The sequence below is a fragment of the Excalfactoria chinensis genome, chromosome 3 (assembly GCF_039878825.1).
Source record: "Excalfactoria chinensis isolate bCotChi1 chromosome 3, bCotChi1.hap2, whole genome shotgun sequence".
Classification (NCBI taxonomy): domain Eukaryota; kingdom Metazoa; phylum Chordata; class Aves; order Galliformes; family Phasianidae; genus Excalfactoria; species Excalfactoria chinensis.
Window position 1 is genome coordinate 83,550,166 of NC_092827.1, and position 18,825 is coordinate 83,568,990.

At 43.3% G+C, this 18,825-nt stretch overlaps 2 protein-coding genes across 3 annotated transcripts in view; one reads left to right on the forward strand and one right to left on the reverse strand.

The window, feature by feature from the left end:
- Positions 1–477: 477 nt before the first annotated feature.
- On the forward strand, positions 478–8,663 carry PRPH2 (peripherin 2). The gene is made up of 3 exons (XM_072333230.1): positions 478–1,058; positions 3,752–3,998; positions 8,427–8,663. The coding sequence occupies exons 1-3, from the start codon at positions 478–480 to the stop codon at positions 8,661–8,663; spliced, it is 1,065 nt and encodes a 354-aa protein (XP_072189331.1).
- Positions 8,664–16,008: 7,345 nt separating this feature from the next.
- Positions 16,009–18,825, reverse strand: part of UBR2 (ubiquitin protein ligase E3 component n-recognin 2) — a 49,398-nt gene continuing 46,581 nt past the window's right edge. For both annotated transcript variants that reach the window (XM_072331571.1, XM_072331570.1), the window contains exon 47: positions 16,009–17,706. In XM_072331571.1, coding sequence (XP_072187672.1) covers positions 17,565–17,706 — 142 coding nt within the window. In that variant the 3' untranslated portion in view covers positions 16,009–17,564. The remainder of the gene's footprint in view (positions 17,707–18,825) is intronic.

Here is an 18,825-nt window from a genome sequence, read left to right on the forward strand (position 1 = left end):
CAAAGGTCTTTTTATGTCGCTGGGTTTTCACATTCTGCCAGGCAGCCTATCATAAGAAAGCCCAAATCTACTAAATAGTAAAACGAGGGATTATTTCCACTCATCTGTTGACAGACATTTCTCCAAATTGGATCAAATGATTAAAGGTATTAGAATGACGTCTTGCAGATCCAGATCAAATCATTTGAAACCTTGAGACTGTCTCTCCTTTGCTTGGAAGGAACCACCAGAAATAGTTGTAGGTGCTAATTGCCCATTATTCTTACTAATGTGAATCTGTGAATTTGGACCTTTGAATATTCTACTTGCTTGAACCCGAGCGCGGGGAGCTGAAGATGGAGGGACCATGCAGCACTTCATTTTGGGCTGTGTCAGCCGGAGCTTTTCTAAACGCCTGAATGGTTCTTTCTCAAATCGCTTACACGGAGAAGAAGGGTCCAGGCTGCAAAAGGTTTCAGCGTCTCAAGTATTGCGACGATGGCACTGCTGAAAGTCAAATTCAACCAGAAGAAACGGGTAAAACTAGCCCAGGGACTATGGCTCATGAACTGGTTTTCAGTCTTTGCTGGAATCATTGTTTTTAGCATGGGGTTGTTCCTCAAAATTGAGCTCCGGAAGCGAAGCGAAGTGATGGACAATTCTGAAAGCCATTTTGTGCCCAATTCTTTGATATTGATGGGTATATTATCCTGCGCCTTCAATGGTTTTGCTGGCAAAATTTGTTACGATTCTCTGGATCCCGCTAAATTTGCCAAGTGGAAGCCTTTGCTGAAACCTTACCTGGCACTGTGCTTCTTCTTCAACATACTCCTCTTCTTGGTCGCTCTGATTTGCTTTCTCATGCGGGGCTCCCTGGAGAGCACGCTGGCTCAGGGGCTGAAGAACAGCATGAAGTTCTACCGAGACACAGACACCCCTGGAAGGTGCTTCATGAAGAAGACAATCGACATGCTCCAAATCGAGTTCAAGTGCTGTGGGAACAATGGCTTCAAAGACTGGTTTGAAATTCAATGGATCAGCAACAGATACCTGGACTTCAGCTCCAAAGAAGTAAAAGAGTAAGTGATTCAGTGGGGTTTGTATTGCCTAGTATCGTTATTTGGTCAGTGTTTCACTAGAGAAACGTGTGCCAAAACAGGTGCTGACTGGATACTTTCTGTATTAAGTGCTTTTCTTTTTTCTATCTGTTCTTGCTTTAATGGGGATGCCAAATGTTCTGCTAGGTTACTTTCTCATCCGCCAAATTCCTCTAACATTACACAGAATGTAAAACGCAACGTAGGGAAATATCCCACTCTTAGGTGGTGCAGTGTAAACAAACTTCAAAACTATTCTCTTGTGTCTTTTGCATCTTTATAACTCTTTACATAGGGCCGATTCTCAAAATCAAGTGTGCGACTAACAGCAAAGTAGCAGAATCCCACTATATGTAAAGGAGATCTCTGGGAGACCCAAGGTCCTGTTCAGAGGCTTCTAGATAGACACGGTCAGCTCCACTTTTGGAATTCCACCTTAGATATTGGTAATTAATCTTCAGGACACAAGCAGAAACAGCACCGCTTTAGCAATAAGCCGTGTGTTTTATATCCTTCAGATTTAGAATTTCATGTTAAAATTCACTCCGTGGATTGCTTCAGCCCTGAGACGATTCAGAGCTGTCAGCATCTATTTATGTTCCCTGCTTTACATATTATCTCTTATAGGAGTTGGACTCAACGATCCTTATCCCTTCCAACTTGAGATACAGTCAATGTATAGTCAGATGCATTTGATGTTTTCTCGTGTACGAACAAATTCAAAATCAATACTTGAGCTGAATTTTTTAAACCCGATATGAAAATCTCGCTGTCTTCCTCTTTGCAAACCAGAACATACTGTTGAGCGGGAACACCACAGAGGCACTAATGTCAGTGTAAAAAGAGGTATTAATCTCAAAATGAGCTTAGGCATATAAGCACAAGTGAAAAATAAACACAAGAGCTAAAGAACGTTTGAAATGAAGCGATGAATTCTTTGGGACTGGCGCTCATTAAGTGCGTACTGTGCGGCTACACAGAGGGGCCTTCTGCTTTTGAGATCTCCCGTGCATGTTAAAAATGTCTGAAGTAATACTGAAAAAAGCTTTGTGTACCTGATGGGATCCCTGTTTGACTGTATAAATGTGGTTTCATTTGTGTGCCTCTGCATATTGCTTTGCCTACATGGGTGGTCTGCTTATTTTTACAGTTCTCAACCAGGACAATATAGTGAAAACTCCTCCAGGGATAAGCTATTGCACTGCAGGGTTAGAACAGATACATTCACTACTTAATAAAGGAGTATCTGCATTGTGAAGGTATGCCCATGGGTATAAATAACTTCTTAAAAGTGTAATAAGTTCACCTTGCCAGCATTATATGGAGATTTGAGAGCTGTATCTTAATCCAGCAGCAGTGGAAGGGCAAAGCACGGAGGGAAAATGAGGTTATGCTGCCCTTATAAATTAAATCTTATTCAGAAATGAGAGTCATGGCAACTTCTTTGTGCTGCTGAAAAAAAGGAAATAGAGCATTAAAAACCAATCCACAAGTCGTTGTTAATGAGGGAAATCAGGGTTTGAACCGCATGGTGAGGCATGATCTCTGTTCACAATCCTGGTGGGGTGTTCTGGCCCCTTTCAGGTCAGTAGCAAAGTTCCCCTTATTTCCGGGGAAGTCTATCCTCTGCAAAGCAATTTTCATATTCAGTTTTCATAGAGTGGAGGCCTGTTCCAATCTCTCTGAAACTGGTGGAGCATTCAGACATCAGTGGGAATTAGACCCAACTCAAAGCATGCTTTACATCCAGAGATAAAACCTGCATTTGGCATTTAAATGGATTTAGGTCATGACTGCAAAGAGGAAATTTGCCTTACCAGGCTTTTGCCATCATTTCTCTCTACAACACAACAAAAAACCCTATTAAAAGCTACAGGCAACTCTCAGACATTTTTCCCCTTTCTAGATCAATGGGGCTCTCCATTCATTCTGTACCATTTTCTTAGTGAAATGATATTTATTGGAGCTGCAACACTCTTAGTTTTCTCCTGTATTCTTGGTGGAACTATTCACAGCCTAAACATCTCGCGTCTAAACAGCTCAAGAAGGCAGCAGACTAAATGGCTATTTATTGGGAGCAACCACGGTCTCAAATGAATTACAGCTGGGAAGCTCTTGCAAAGAATTCATGAATTCAGCACCTTGTAGATGAAGTACATCTCATGTTTCCAATACTGGCTGCCTCCTGTGGTCAGGAGAACCCACAGTGGCCCCTTCCTGGAGCTATATATCTTCATGGAGAAGATATTAGATTTGCTGGACCAGTGGTCTAGCTGGACATGGTGGGTTATTGTGGGTCCTTTTCCAGAGTTACCTCCAGTGCTCTTTCCACCCTGGCTATGCTGTGATCACTCTTTTTCTGAACGCCTTTCATGAATTTTCTCTCTACTTTTCTTAAAAATTAAATTCTTTGAAGGAGCTACCTGAGAGGGCATGTGTCTCTATTTAACTATTCCGTACCAAAGAGTTCAATATAGGGTCAGCACAGCCTTCACCAAAACCACCTGAGGGGAATGGCACTGAGTAAACAGGAGATGTGGAGAAACTGCACATCCGGGAAGCACTGAGGAAAATCTTCATTACCCTTACTTCCTTTTCTTGTTTGAGTTCGTTTCGGTGTATTTTACATGTGCAAGTGTGTATTGATGCTTCCTTCTGCCCTTGCCTGCATGCAGTCGAATCAAAAGCAACGTGGATGGACGGTACCTGGTTGATGGCGTCCCCTTCAGCTGCTGCAACCCCAGCTCCCCGAGGCCCTGCATCCAGTACCAGGTCACCAACAACTCAGCTCACTACAGCTACGACTACCAGACGGAGGAGCTCAACCTCTGGGGCCGTGGCTGCCGGGAAGCCCTCCTGCACTACTACAGCAGCATGATGAGCTCCATGGGTGCTGTCGTCCTCCTTGTCTGGCTTTTTGAGGTACTCTGTCAGCACGGTAACCTCACCCCTAAAAATTTGCTTAAAATACATTGGTTATTCACCACCAGTCTATGGTCAGGAAATCACACAAGGTCCCAGGCTTAAGATGGGAAGCCTGGAAAGGGCCGAGGTTACAGTCCCATCAGGGCCCTGAATGTCCCTTCAACCAGGGGAAAAAGTGAACCAGCTTTGTGCCTGATGCAGAGCACTGGGTGGGGAGTGCGAGAGCTGAGCTCTCCAGGTGCAATATTTCTACCTGTGTCACCCCTAATGGCGAATAGAAAGTGCTCAGAGCAGCATACCAGAGGGAGATGGCTGAAAGTTGTGGAGTACAGAGTGGAATTAAGGGTTTTATATGATGACAAAAATAAAACCCAGAGCCTTGTGCAGTGTCCTGCTTCAGATCAGCATTTGGTTTAAGGTTCTCCATCAGCTTTGTCAGCTGTTTTTTATCACAAGTTGGAATTTTGGCAAAGCAGGCAGATCAGTTTTGTTTTAGTCTGCTATCAGATACCTCAGTGTGTGTGCAAACTGGTGCTGACATGGGCACCATCATCTGGAGTGCAGCTTTGTTAATGTGAGAAAACATGTCCCTCTGCCCTTCAGAGGCAGACAATTTTCTCACTGAGGTGTTTAATCAGAGCAAATGTGAAGGGTGCATGGGCTGGAAGGGGCACGGGGGCAGACATGTGAGCGCTGGGAGCTGCTGCACAATGGCATTGCCTGTCTGGAACGATTGGGCTGGCTTTTTCAAAATGTAGATGAACACAAATGAGCAAAGAAGCACCAAGTTGTGATGCAGGCATTGGTCTACAGCCTCACAAGCAAACACCTATCCTAATATTGTGTAAAGGAGAAGAAAACCATCACATACTTACTTCATGTTTTGTTGTTGTAAGAGCAAGCACTCTGCATGTCTGAGAAATGTGCTACCTACCTGTAGCACCATTACTGTGGGCAGAAAGCAGAGGGAAGGATGCAGCATGTGTCTCAGCACAGACATCAAGGCGTAGTCCATGAGGAGAGGGCAGCTCTGCTGTACATGAAAATCAAGAGATCCAAAACTCAGGTGTTGAATTGCACAAAAATGCTGTGAAAAAATCATGAGCAGGAGCCTGTAATACACCTCTGCTGCCTTCTGGGAGAGCAGTGATGGTGATAATGTTAATAGCAGCAATAAAAATACTGCATTTTACTTCTAACTTTTCAAATTATACCCTGGCAGCATTTTCAACCTGTGGAGTAATGAGGAATGTGATCTTCTCTTCTTTTTCCTTCATCTTTTTTGAAATAAAAGGTGAGATTTTTTTTTTTCAGGTAATCAGAGGATCCTCCAGGCAAAGCTTTATGGAGCTCTCACCTGCACTCACAGGCCTGGGTTGTATTAATTGTCCTTCTGGGTATTTATGACTTGCCTGCTATTCCATAGTAACAGAGCCATATCCAGGTCTCAAACTTCTCCTGCTGTCTGGGGGAACTTTGAAGGGAGGAAGCGAAGCAGGAAGCAGACACCAGTTTGCCCTCTCTTGGAACACAATTGCTTTCTCTAAATTGCAATTAGGATAGGAAATGGTTTTGTGCTGAGCTGAGGTGCAGCAGAGACCCAGGGCTCTTGGCAAAGATTGGGCTTCAGCTTCACAAGGGTGTGACACAGAGGGAGCAGGCCCCAGGGACCCTGCCAGTGTGATCAGGGGGTGGGAAGTGTGGCAGGGTCCTAGAGAGATGCCAGAGCACAACTGGGCAGGCTGCTTGGGTCTCAAGTTTCTATACAAATCTACTGTGAATTATTAAGACCTCTATTTGGGGAAAAAAAAAAAAAAAAAGGCATCCTGTCATGTTTTCTGGAAGTGTATAATTATCCACATACTGCTTTTACTAGCAAAGCTGTAGGATTCCCTGGAGTGATGGTCAGTCATGAGGGTGACAAAAAAAGATCATACTGTGCCCTGGCTAAGCCGCCTCAGGCTAAAACCCAGCAAACAGATGGGCTTGGCTGCAGAAGGTCAAGCAGAGCAAGCTCAGCCATCTTAGTGACTTCCTCAGGCAGAAAGAGGAAACTAGGGGGTTGAAGAGTGCATTTCTAAAGCAAGGGTGGGAAGGCTGGTCCTCCAGACAGTTTGTGGGCCAGGGGAAATCATCACTCTGCAAAGCAGGGCTTACTTTGGGATGTCCTTTTCTTCTGAATTGTGATTAAGCACAGATCTACAACTCAGAGCATCACAAACTGAGTGGGGTCAGCAGGGACCCCCAAGCCCCCGATCAAGCAGGGCCACCTACAGCAGGTTGACCATGACCTTCCCCAGGTGGCTTCTGAAAATCTCCGAAGACTGAGATTCCACAGCCTGTCTGGCAGTGCCCATGCTTAGTCACCCTCGTGTTAAAATAGCTTTCCCTGATGTCAGGATGGAACCTCTGGAGTTTCAGTTTGTGCCCGTTGCCACTTGTCCTGTCACTAAGCAACAGTGAAAAGAGCCAGCCTCCATCTTTGCACCCTCCCTTCAGGTATTTATATACATGGACCAGATCCTGCTGAGCCTTCACTTCTTCAGGCTGAGCAGGCCCAGGTCTCTCAGCCCTTGCTCACAGGAGAGGTGTTCCAGTCCCTTAGTCATCTTCATGGCCCTACACTGGACTCTCTCTAGTCCATGTCTTTCCTGTACTGGGGAGCCCAGATGGACCCAGAACTCCAGGCAAGGCCTTACCAGTGCTGAGGAGAGGGGAAAAAATCACTTCCATACACACACTCACAACACTTTCCTAAAGCGGCCCATGATACCATTATCCTTCCTTGTTGCAAGGAAACATTGCTGACCAATGTTCAACTTGGTGTCCAGCAGGACTCCAAAGTCTTCTTCTGCAGAGCTGCTTTCCAAAAGGCAGATCGCCAGCCTGTACTGATGCCTGGGGCTGTTCCTTCCCAGGTTCAGGACTTAGCATTGGTTGAACTTCAAACTTGATGTCCATTTCTTCAGCCTTTCATGGTCCCTTAAAGTTCTTCTATAACCTGAGGCCAATTCAAACTATCTCTACAAAGCTGAAGCACGCTGAGGCATTAATGTACATTTCTGCATTAACAGAGAAGTCCAGCTGCCATTCATGATTTCTCTGAGAATGTGATCTGTGCGTTGCGTGCTGCCCTAGGTATCCTGGCCAGGGCTCAAAAATAGAAAGAGATGGGGCTATAGGAAAGCTATCTATCTGCACTGGAGATTCAGGATAAATAATTTACAACATAAATTACTTCAGCAAAACTGAATGTGGGAAATGGATTTAGCAGATAGTTGTCTCTTAACTTGCTGGACCTTCTTCTCATCCAGCAGAGAAGGCAGGTTCAGGTCAGAGGTGACAAGAGCTGAAGCACTTAGGACTGCTTTTAGCAAGCCTCTCAAGCCTGGGGACTCAAAATCTTTCTGAGTATGACTTTTAAGAAAAGGAAGTCTTAAAATGAGAGAAAATGTCATAGAATCTCATTTGAAAGCAGGTCTGCTGGTCCCTTCAATGTAAGCAGTTTCCTTTTTGAAGCAAGACCATATTTTGTGACTAAATTCTCTCCAGGAAGCCTGAGAGTATGATTAATTACACTGCCAAGTAGTGGGACTTAGTAAATCAGTCACAAGGGAAAGCTACTGCTGACATACAGTGAGGAGGCACAGGTAGAGAACAACGTGGAGACCACCTTTTAGGTCTAGTCCTATTAATATATTAATCTTTACCTGCAACAACCATCAATATGAAAGTTATTAGAATCATTACTGTCAGCAGGAAAACAGGGGCTCAGAGTGAAGGAAGATGCCAGGTGCTTAAAATCCTATGACTAGTATGATGTAATTTATCATTTCTAGTGGCCTTTATAGGCCTTCAGTTGATTTACACCATTGTAGTATTAGGTAGATTCAGAACAAAGTAGGACTGTCTCCTGATTCAGACCAATGAGAGCTGTTTTGAGAACCAAGAAATCAAGGAGGTTGCATTCCTATGTTAGACAGGATGAGAAGTTGCTTTTGGATACTGGAGTACTTGATGAAGTTTGTTTGCTTGGCCAAATTCATCCCCTTTGTGGCCTTGAGTGAAGACAGAAACATAAACATCTGCAAATGTGAGTGCAGCCAATGGTTGCTTTTGCCTTCCACAAGTTTGGAGATGCTGATCACACACGGACAGCACAACCAGGATAAGAAAGTTAAGGACTAGTCCACAGAAGCACAGGCTTGCCCAGTCCTCTGTTTTAATTGAGTCCAAAAGCCAGATGTGAATTTTACATTGAGCCATGCTATGGGTCAGAATCCCAAACACCCCAATGCATTGTTAGGAAACCGGCAGCTGTAGCAGGGTGAGCACTGTTCTGCTGATAGCAGAGGTCAGCAAAGATGCAAACAAGGACAGGAAGCTTTTCCTGACCGTCCCTCTCTTTTCCATTGCATGGCGCAGATGTCCGTGATGGTTGGCTTGCGTCTTTTGCACACCTCTCTGGAAAGCATCGCAAATCCAGAAGACCCTGAGTGTGAAAGTGAAGGGTGGATTCTAGAGAACAGCCTGAAAGACACTCTGAAGTCTGCACTGGAGAGCTTGAAAAAGATTGGTAAGTTCAATCAGGTGGAAGCAGGTGCCGAAGGGGCTGAAGGAGAAGAAGCTGGGAAGACTCCAGCCATCACAACAGTCAGTTGAGCTTCTAAATGACGCGAACTCTGATCAAAGAGGAATGAAAAAACTGAGGATTGTGTATACCTACTTTTTGAAAGCTATGTATCAACCATCAGAATACGCGTTTCTACACATGCTATTTTTTTTTATTATTGTTATACATATATACGGAAGGATACAGCATAGTGCACCTTGGGATAATGCATTTATCCACTCAGTGAGTACACCATATTCATAACTTCTGGGGGAAAATGACCCCGCTAGGACTTTCAATACTCACGAGTTCCCTTACCAGGGACTGCTAGCGTTAAAAAGAAATGATAATAATCGTTGGCACCACACTGATCCATTCCATCTTATTTTGAAATTAAAAGTGGAATTTGAAGTGTTAGTATTTTGTTCTCAAGTTGGCTTACCATCATACTTAATGTACGTTAACCTATAAGGACAAATGTCTTGGTTTTCTGGAGAGTAACATGTTAAAAGTCAAAGGAAGAATAATATCCAGAGCTGTATATAATAACTTAGTGTTTTGACAGACCTCTCATATAATGTGTTTTTTTGTTGATGTGCTAAGCAATGGTATTTTCTGCTGTATTAAGATGTACTTAATAGAACAAAACAAAACGTAAGTACTAAACAAAAGTTGTAACTTAAAGAACAGAGCAAGCATGAAAACAAGACCAAGGTAAGATTTATGGGTTTTGTTCTTGGTTGTTTTCTTTTTTTTCAGTCACTATATCCTCAATGTAGACTTCAATGTATCCTCACTGTAGACTTATGCTTTACCTTGTACTCAAACAAGCAGAAGCTTAGAAGATTCCTCTTGTAGTGGGTGGAACCAATGCTATGAGCGTGTGCCAGTCAGGGCTATTCTGGATGTTTGTAAATACGTAATCTCATAGCTTTCGCCATGGTATTCAAGCCCAACTACTTATAAATCTAAAATTAAAAAAAAAAAAGAAAAGGAAAAAAATCAAAAAAAAAGAAAAAAAGAAAAAATAAAAATAAAAAAGAGGATACTTAGAACAAACACTTGGACTGTTTTCCAGCGTCCTAGCAAATGGATCCTGTTCATTGTTAAGTACATCAAGCCTCAAACTTTGAGGCTCGACAAATGTAAGTTTAAATCTGTCCCCAGCTTGCAAACTTCGCAGCCCTTGTTTTCCTTCATCAGTGACTGAGTTCCCTTCATTGTATCCTACAAGTCAAAGGGAAAGTATGTTTTGCATGTGCTGCCTGTCTCCAAATGTTGGTCATAGATGGAGGACCTTGTTTTAATACATAAAGTTGCAATAAACCATGGGAAGCTTGCTGTGGTACACATCCTTCAGTAAAGGAGCAGGAGATCATCTTGAGTCTTCCTACAGCTGCCAGATAAGTTCAGCTAAAGGGAAAGAAACCAGAGAGAGCAGAAGCTAACCTTCCTGTTCCACACACCACCATTCCTCAGCTAAGAGACAGACTCCACACTTAGGTCTTGCTCTGCTGTGCAACACTTCTACTCTTCTGTGGTGTGAGACACCTCAGGGAGTTTTCTCAGCAGGTCCCATCCACCTGGCTGGTGGCCATTCTTCAAACAAGCCATGTTTGTGGCTGCCTAAGCATTGCACAGCTCCTTGGTTTTCATTCTCAGTTGCTTGTGCTCTCACTCCAGTGGCACTGCAGAATCACAGCTCCTCTGGCTTTTCAGAGTGATACGCAGCTCCTCCTAGATGGGCAGACCAGTCCATGAAGGGACAGGTAGGAATGTATCTGTGCATCAGTCTGGGGTCTCTGTCCCAGGGGCCAAGCTGTTTTGATTTTGACAGGTATTTATGGCACACTTTAATTTTTTGAAAGTTGATGACAGCTTTAACCTTTAGTTACAATAACAAATTAAAAACGCAAAGCCAACTCTGAAGTACACATAAGAGCAAATGGAAAGAGGGGACCAAGTTAAAAGCCAACTTGCTATTCACCACAGCCTATCGTTGATTGCTTTGCTGAGGGAAACTGCACAGCAGAATTGGGTAGAACAGAGCAGATGCTTTCTTCTCAGTGAGAAATCCATTCAACCAGCCGCTCGTCTCAGCTGGCCCGTGAGAGAAGAACAAGGTTTCAAAGGGTGTGTGACGCAGCCCCATTTGTCTGAGAAGAGCTTTTTGGAGGAAATACATTATGAATAGGGGCTGCATTACAAGGATTACAGTTTTTCCTTGTGAAGCTTCATTGTGCTGTGATCCACACAGGTTATTTGGCCAGACATCAGGTTTTCCAGAGAGATCTAGATCTATTGCTGTCTTAGAAATTTGGTTTAGGATGCAATGCTGTCACTGCATAAGTTGGGTAGAGACCATCTGAGGCAGGTTTATGAAGAATAATACTGGAATTGGGGTTTTGTGCAAGTAAGAACCAACAGTATGTATGCTCACGCTGTCTAAAATAAAGCCTCCTCTTTAATAAAGATCTCTGTAACATCTCATGATTATTACAGAATTGTAATATGATTGTTTTGTAAAATATTACATGTAATATATCATTGATTCAATCTTTAATATATTTTCTTGTGACACGGCAAATGCTGTTCTAGATGAAGATATCTCTGCTGCACGCAAATGTCAGTTTAGGTATTAAAGTTCTATTGCAAGTAGAAAACCTCTTTAAAGAAAATGTTTAAAAATACATTCAGTTTAATACAGATTTGTCTGATTTGCATTACTGCTGACGTTTTGCTTCCACAGTCATTTTCTGGCCCACTTAATGCGTTCTTATTGGGAAGTTTTCACCTTTATAAAACGGCTCAGAGAAAGCAAAACTTCCTCTTGTCTTGTTCCAAGCCAAGCTCAGGATGTACAGATTGCCAGTTCCCTTTACTTTTACTAGAAGCAGAATTTGCCAGACCAGTTCGGCATCCCCTTTTCCAGTGTGCCAGAATTATATCATCTTCACAGGCCTTGACTTGTAGAAGTGCTCAGCATCTTCAGGATCTTTGGCAGTCATCTCAGTTGGGTTTATAAACTCTCTTTTTCCCTCCTCAATCCCAACTCATGGCAGACATTCTGAACTAAGCGCTGCTACAGTTTTAAACTTGCTCCTGAAGCCCATGTAGCCAGATGTGCTTGAAGCAATCCGCGAACTTCCTGGGCACTGCCCTGATTCTCAAATGAAGTTCAGAAGGATGTGTGCTTAATTTGTATGATCTGGGACATTTCTTCTTGGGGGCTTCCATATGGGTTACTGCCTTAAATCTCAGTACCCAGATCTGAGAGCCAGCCCACGGCCTTGAAGTGCAAATTGTTGAGAAATATCTTTTATTTAAAATATATGCCTGCACATGAAAAACATTTGTTTGAACCGACGCAGAACATTCATTAAAAGCTTTAAAGGAGAAAATATAAACAGCTTCCTTAAAGCTATTAATTCCTAAGTAGCCTTAATACAACTGATGAGATTAGCCTCCATGCATTACATGAGCTCGGACATTTTGTAATACCGGCCAAAGGCAGGCACGTGGCTTAGCGAGGAGCATGGGGCTGCTGCACTGGGCTCTGGGTATCCCTCACCAGCATGCAGGGAAGGCTGATAAAAAAAAAAAAGATGGGAATTCCAGCAAAACTATTTCTTTTCACCTGGAATGTATGTTCAGGTTAAGAATAAAGAAGTACTCCTCGTCCCACGATCGATGCAAAATGGGGACGGATCACAAATGTAAAGAGCATTATTAGAGATTAGTTAATTAAGAGATAAGGGCAGAAAAATAGAATGGTGTCATGTGGTAACAGCGCCCTGCGGGACACTGAGGCTTAGGCAAATGCATTTATTTATGGGAACAGGAATGCAGCCATCTCAATGAAATCTGCAGCTTTGCACACGTTAAACTTCTTTGTTTGTGTGACTGTGTGAGATCTGTGCTGCTGGGTGACTGACTCAAATACAACAGCTCTTCCCCAGCCATTTTGCGGCCCTGGGCCTAGCAATCTCCATGGAGCCTTTGGCACCATGCAGTGCAGAACGAGCTCCACCTCACCAACAGCATGTTCCTGCCACGAGTCACCAACTAAGCTCATTACGAGCTTCATTCCCAAACCCTGGCACACTCTTTGTTCTCAGAGCCATTTTTTCCACAGCAAAGGCAAGCTTGAGGATCAAAGGCCACAGGGAAACTCAGCAAGTCAGGGATCAAGCAGCAGGTCTGCAGGCCAGCATCTGGTTACACCCACACCTCATCGGGCAGGCCTCAGCGCTTCTGACATCTCGCTCCCAGGGTACAGCGCTGAGGTTCAGAGAGGAGGGACAGGCCGGTGAGGCACAGCACCAGGAAGCACTGCTTCCCAGCAGCAAGCTGGGCCAGGCTGCATTGTTAGGATAAAAAATGAAGTTTTTCTCTTCTTGAAAGACTTCAAATCTTTCTGAAATCACTTTGAAATGTGCAACAATAGAGAATCCATTTTGAATGCTCTCCCTCCCAGTGCAGCTGAGCTGCAGTGATAGCAAACTTCCTCACAGGCATAACACTGCTGTGTGCAGCCAGGGCAGTTCTTTCACCTGCCAGCCTGTCCCATCCTTCCACAGCTGCGACAGCCCTATGAGCCCTGAGCATGCCTGCTGCTACAGAGCAACCTCAATCTTGGTTTGGCTGTCTCAGGTGGACGGGATGGCTTCCAACACCCGCATAACCACTACCCTACTTCTGCCCAACCAAGTGAAACACAAACCATGCTGAAACGTTTGCCCTTAGAAGCATCTCCCCCACACAGAGAGTGTACGGAGCACTAGATTACGTCAGCTGCCCGTCTCCTCGCCTTCGTTATTTTTGAATAACCTTTTATCCGATTTATCGATATGCTTTAGCATCCCTCATGTTCAGAGTACTGCAAGTACAGAAAGATGTTCCACATATTATTCCTCCAAAAAATAACCTTATTTTGTAAGATCAGTAAAGCATCCCACACAGGGTTGTGTGGATGCCACCCCCAGCCTGAGCCTGGCTGTCCCATCCTGCCAGCCACTCACTCACCACACAACCGGTTTTCATGCAAGGAGCTGATGCAAAGGGCAAGCTGGAAAACTTGGCACCCCCAGACTTGTGCTGTCTGGCAAGAAACCATGGGAACATACATTCACAGCTGATGAAAATAACATTTAATCACTGCTGTCATGGAGACGAAGATCAGAACTTGCCATTTCTCAGCTCCTACACCTGGCGCACTGCGGAAACTCTCCCTTTTTCTCCTCCAAGGGTAGAGATCTGACAAAGCTCTCCACTGAGACACAAAGATTTGGGCATCTAAATGTTTGGTAGCTGGGAGAGAGTGGTAAAGAGCAGACAAACAGTATGAAGGTGCACAGCAGTTTTAATACTTGGCACAGAGATTAGTAGAATAAATGTTAAAATTGCTATGAGTTAAGCACAAATAGAGACATGATTGCACTGAAGGACATGTGAAGTAGGCAAGCAAGAGTTAGGAAAGTAGCCTGTATCGATAAGCATAATATCGATAAGCTGGGAGGTGACTAACTGCAGTGAAACAGCAGGTACTGATACCTTGCCTAGATCCAGACCAGGAAGCCTGAGCTCCAAAAAGGCCATAGTACAGCTCTATTAGAGACTGATCTGCAATTTGGTGTGCTATGTATGCCACTCCTGTTCCTCTGTCATATTCTAGCCCTAGGGAACTTCAAAACAGCATCATCTCTTTTGAGACAACTCACTCCTTTACTATTTTAATCCACCAAAAAGAAATATAGATTTTGTGCTGAAGATACTTTCGCAGTAGATTGAACATCCAGCTTCTAAACAACCACCAAGAAAGATGGCACACACTGAAGTGAGGTGCCAGGCTGGAGCCTAAGAGCCAGCATGGCTTTGGAGCAGCAGCATAAGCTCAGAACTGAACACCTGTGCACCCAGGCCACTGACACCCACTGTCCTAAATACACAGAGCATAGCAACACTGAATCATTCACAGTACGGGTCATTACCAATGCTAGCATGGAAAATAAGGCCTGAATCTGACTTGTGCAGGCACCAGAATGGAGATTGGATTGATGAACATAGAGGGAAGCTATAGAGGACTGGGGGAGAGCAAAAGCTGGAAATAGGCTGAGCATCCGTAGGCAGCACCGTGGCTCAGCCAGCCAAGTTCCTTAGCATCACAGATGAAGCAGTGGGAGCTGCAGAGAGCAGTGGCTCCTGGCACAGTCAGAAGGCAGCAGGTGTTATCCTGGTCAAGTACTGCATCAAGGAAGTGTGAGCCTCCAACAGCAGGCAACAGAGGGCTACTGTGAAGTATGAACAGAGTAAAAATAACAAAAAACAAAACATCACTGCTGCAAACTCAAACACTCCCCCAACCCCTCCCCCCCCATATAAAATATGTTACAATCCTTTAAAAAGATTATTAGACTTTTTGGTAGAGGTCAGAAAAGGTTTAGCTGACCGAAGCATACGACACTAATAATATAATCATCTTACATTTGGAGCTGGGGAACTGCAGATGTTGCATATCCAGTCATTTGTTAGCTGATGATTAACAAGGTGACACACACGAAGGAACAAGCTCAGCAAAACTCTACCAGCAGTTTGAACGTTATTTATGTAACGACAGCACCAAAACCAGCTGATGGCTTCACCATCCTGTTGTTTTCTGTTGTGATGGTTTCTGGTTTGTGGATTTTGTGCATTTCTTCCTTGTTGGGTTTTATCTGGAGCTGGTTGGGCTTGTTTCCCCCCTCAGACACAGAACACATTCCAGCCTGTCTGTGTAATCTACAAATATTAAAGTTATACCTGATTTATCACAGAAATGATTCCCCTGATACTGAAATGTTACACCAAACTATTTTTACAATTAATGCATGCAAACAAATAAGAGAGCAGAAGTCTCAGGCGAAGAACTAAACCTACTTTAAAAGGAAAAGCTAACTGGAGTGCTCTGCAGTAAAAGAAATCTACCAACCCATTCAATCTCATAGACTTGGATGATTCCAAAGAGCAAATCCTTCTTGCTGTCAATGTTTTGCTTTGCACAGAGATATCTGTCAGTGTCTTCAGTTGTCTTTTAACATGGCCGCAGGGAAAAGGAATCTCTCAGTGAAGTTACATCTCATCGTTAGACGTGGCAATAGCTTAAGCAGCCAGGTTCTGCAAAGCAGTGCTGAACGGCCCACCAAAAAATGATGTGATTCTTTAACAGTTTTCTGAGCATGGTACTTAATGTATTTACCCCCTTAAGTAGGGAGACAGCAGAGATGAAGCACAAGTACCCTTATCTATGTGCTACTTCTGCATGGTTCTGCACAAGAGGTGACAAGGACAGATGCAGGATGACATGAAACACGTCGTAGAGATGAGAGCAGCCTGTGCTGTTTTCAAGAAAAGGGAATCAACATTGGCCAAGTTTCTTTATTTTGCATCTTCACTCAATACTGTTACTGAACGTGAAAATCGCCCCATACACCACGAATATACAAAAGTTATCTGAAGCATTAGATCTGTAAAAATAGAAACAATCCAGAGTCAGGCCAAGTGTAACTGAAGATACTGCAGACAGTAAGGGGACTGCTTGTCTGGGCTGAAGATACAGTCAGAAAGTAAGATTTAGTAAGGAAAGGTAGGTTAGCAAGGAACGGAACTACGTAAGTTAAGATATTACTATTCGTCAAAAGATAGGAGAGAGAAGGGTAATGGATTTTATTTTAAATCAATAAAGTATAATGTCACTTTTTAGAGACACCTTGGCGGTCTAATTACATACAACTAGAAAACTCACTGCCTTCAGGCACCCTTGTATCAAGTGCAAATCTGCGCAGTTATAGAATATATTTATAAAATATACTATATGCAAACATCTTTACAGAGCTTTAAATCAAGCCAAAAGTAAATATACTTGATGGTACAACAAAAAAAAAAATGAACAGAGGCAAAAACGTGGGCAGTGTGATTGTGGCCCTTCAAGGTCAGAAGAAGCCATTCAGCTCATCCGCAACAAAACGTAGGCAGGATCTGCACCGTGACAGCTGACTCTTACCAGAAATGAAGAAGGATATCCTCTGAGCTTCTGCAAATCAACAAAATCAGCTCCCATGGCATTTTTACACATTGCCGTTATCTTAAAATATCTTCTAAAGCACAAATGTCAACCCTTGAATACCAATAACCAATCACATAACTGACGGGAAAGGGTTTCCCAGCTAAATTCAAATGACAAACTACATAATTCTAAGGAGTGCAATGCTCTGGAAAAAGCTTTAAATTAAGTTATTTTACTCATAAAGCTAGTGTTAGGGTTTGGGGCTTGTTGGGTTTTTTTGCCTTTTTTTTTCCTAGTTAAAAACAACCGGAAGCAAGAAAGCTGCAAGAGTACAAATAACAAATCATTTCAGGTACGCCAAGTGTAAGATTGAATTATCCACCGATGCAGACAGAAACATCCATTTGCTACATTATTTGCTTCCTTACTTCATTCCGTTGCATGTACACACAGCTTAGGTATTAAAATGCAGAATAATAAATAAACGGCTCAGATTACTAGCAAGGGGCACGACACAATCCGTGATTGTGCTCTATCTGGTTTCCATTTCAGCAGTCTATTTCCTCTGGTAGTTTGTAAGAAATATCATAGTCAGACTTCCAAAAAGAGTCATTCTTTTCAATCAGAAACTCAAGTTCGTTTGCCCAGGTTTATAACCCAAGAGGTCTCTGTGAAGGAAGCACAGTGCAAATTATATGACTAATAAAACTTGCTTACATACAAAGTTTACTCGGTTATTGTTAACTGGTATCATTATGAAATACAATGTAAAACAAAGATTAAATAAAAGGACCGGGTTTATTTCATTTTCTCAGACCTTTTTTTCTTTTTCTCCTCCTAATCCCTCCTTTGAAAAAGCTTATTGAATTACAAAAGTCTTAATAAAGTTCCAGTCTTCAGCAGATGACCATTATAAATGCTGCCAATCGATGCCAACCAGCGTCTGATTTGCTTCCTGTGCATGTCCGATTTCCTCCGTGATGCTGTGCTGCTGCCAGAGTTTTTGAATCTTTTTAAAGCGTTCTTTGCACAGATGTAAGGGATTCCCACGCCTGAAAAAGAGAGAGTGCTTATCAGATATGATAAACCACTGCAACCAAGCACAAACACTCCAAGTGCAATGCAGAACACTGAGACGACCCTTTGACATTGTTCCCCCATCAGGGCAAACTGGCAGTGACTTTAATCAGTAAACCAGAGCGCTATCTGGTCTGTTCTCCCAACCTGATCACCCAAGGGTTCCCTCCACATCTTGCCAATCAGTGCAGTTAACAGTGCTCTGAATACACATTTTTTCAGCAGCCCCTTCATGCTGACCCAGCTCACATTGCATGATCCTGACAGATTTCAGAAATAGAGCTCTAACAACATGAAGGCCCCAGCCTGTTCCCATAGGAAACAGAGACAGAAGACAAGACCACCACATTAAATAAAGTCATCTCGTAACAACTTCACTTAGTATTAAAATAACACAGACGGTACAAATACTTTATCCACATATGTTGGTTGCTCCAAAAGTAATACCTCCTAGTAGTTTCTATGGAATCTACAACACTTACATTAACACTGTTTGATAGAGCAAATTCTCAGCTATAAAATACTATTTTTCAACATAGTCAGCACCCCTATGCATTTTTGCCAGCAATGAACAAGCCTGCGTGCCACACTTGTAAAAGTCTGCACCAGTGGAGGTGATCTGTTGTTCTACAGCTGCTATGATGGTGTCACTGTTAGCAAATTGTTGTCCACACAAACTCTTTCCTCAGCCCAAACAGATGGGAGATAGAAGGCATCAAACTGAGATTATATGGTGGGTGTGGTAGGACAGTCCAGCCATGACTGGCAGCGTGTTCCGCATTCTTCCTGAAAGGCTGTCATCTGCTCTGGTTTGACTCTAGAAGTTCCAGCCTTCAGCTTAGTCAGTGTTGCAGTGTAGCAATCAGAGTTAATATTTGTCTGGTTTCACAGAAATCTGGAAGGATTGCCCCCATCCTATCCTCAAAGTTAGTGCACATCACTTTATCTGCTGCAGGCTGCACCTTGAACTTCTTCTAAGATGGAAAATCACATGCCGCCACCCCATGGACTGCTGTCTTGACTCCAGCTGATAGTGGTGACCTCACTTGCAATGATGCAACCCAGGACACCATCACCTTCAGCCTTGTCCAGAA

What these genes read in the sequence shown, in the direction of transcription:
- PRPH2 (XM_072333230.1), top strand. Translation starts at nt 478, where the DNA reads ATGGCACTGCTGAAAGTCAAATTCAACCAGAAGAAACGGGTAAAACTA. An exon ending in AGCTCCAAAGAAGTAAAAGA is followed by an intron (nt 1,059 to 3,751) that starts GTAAGTGATTCA and finishes GCCTGCATGCAG; the next exon opens with TCGAATCAAAAGCAACGTGG. An exon ending in TCCTTGTCTGGCTTTTTGAG is followed by an intron (nt 3,999 to 8,426) that starts GTACTCTGTCAG and finishes TGCATGGCGCAG; the next exon opens with ATGTCCGTGATGGTTGGCTT.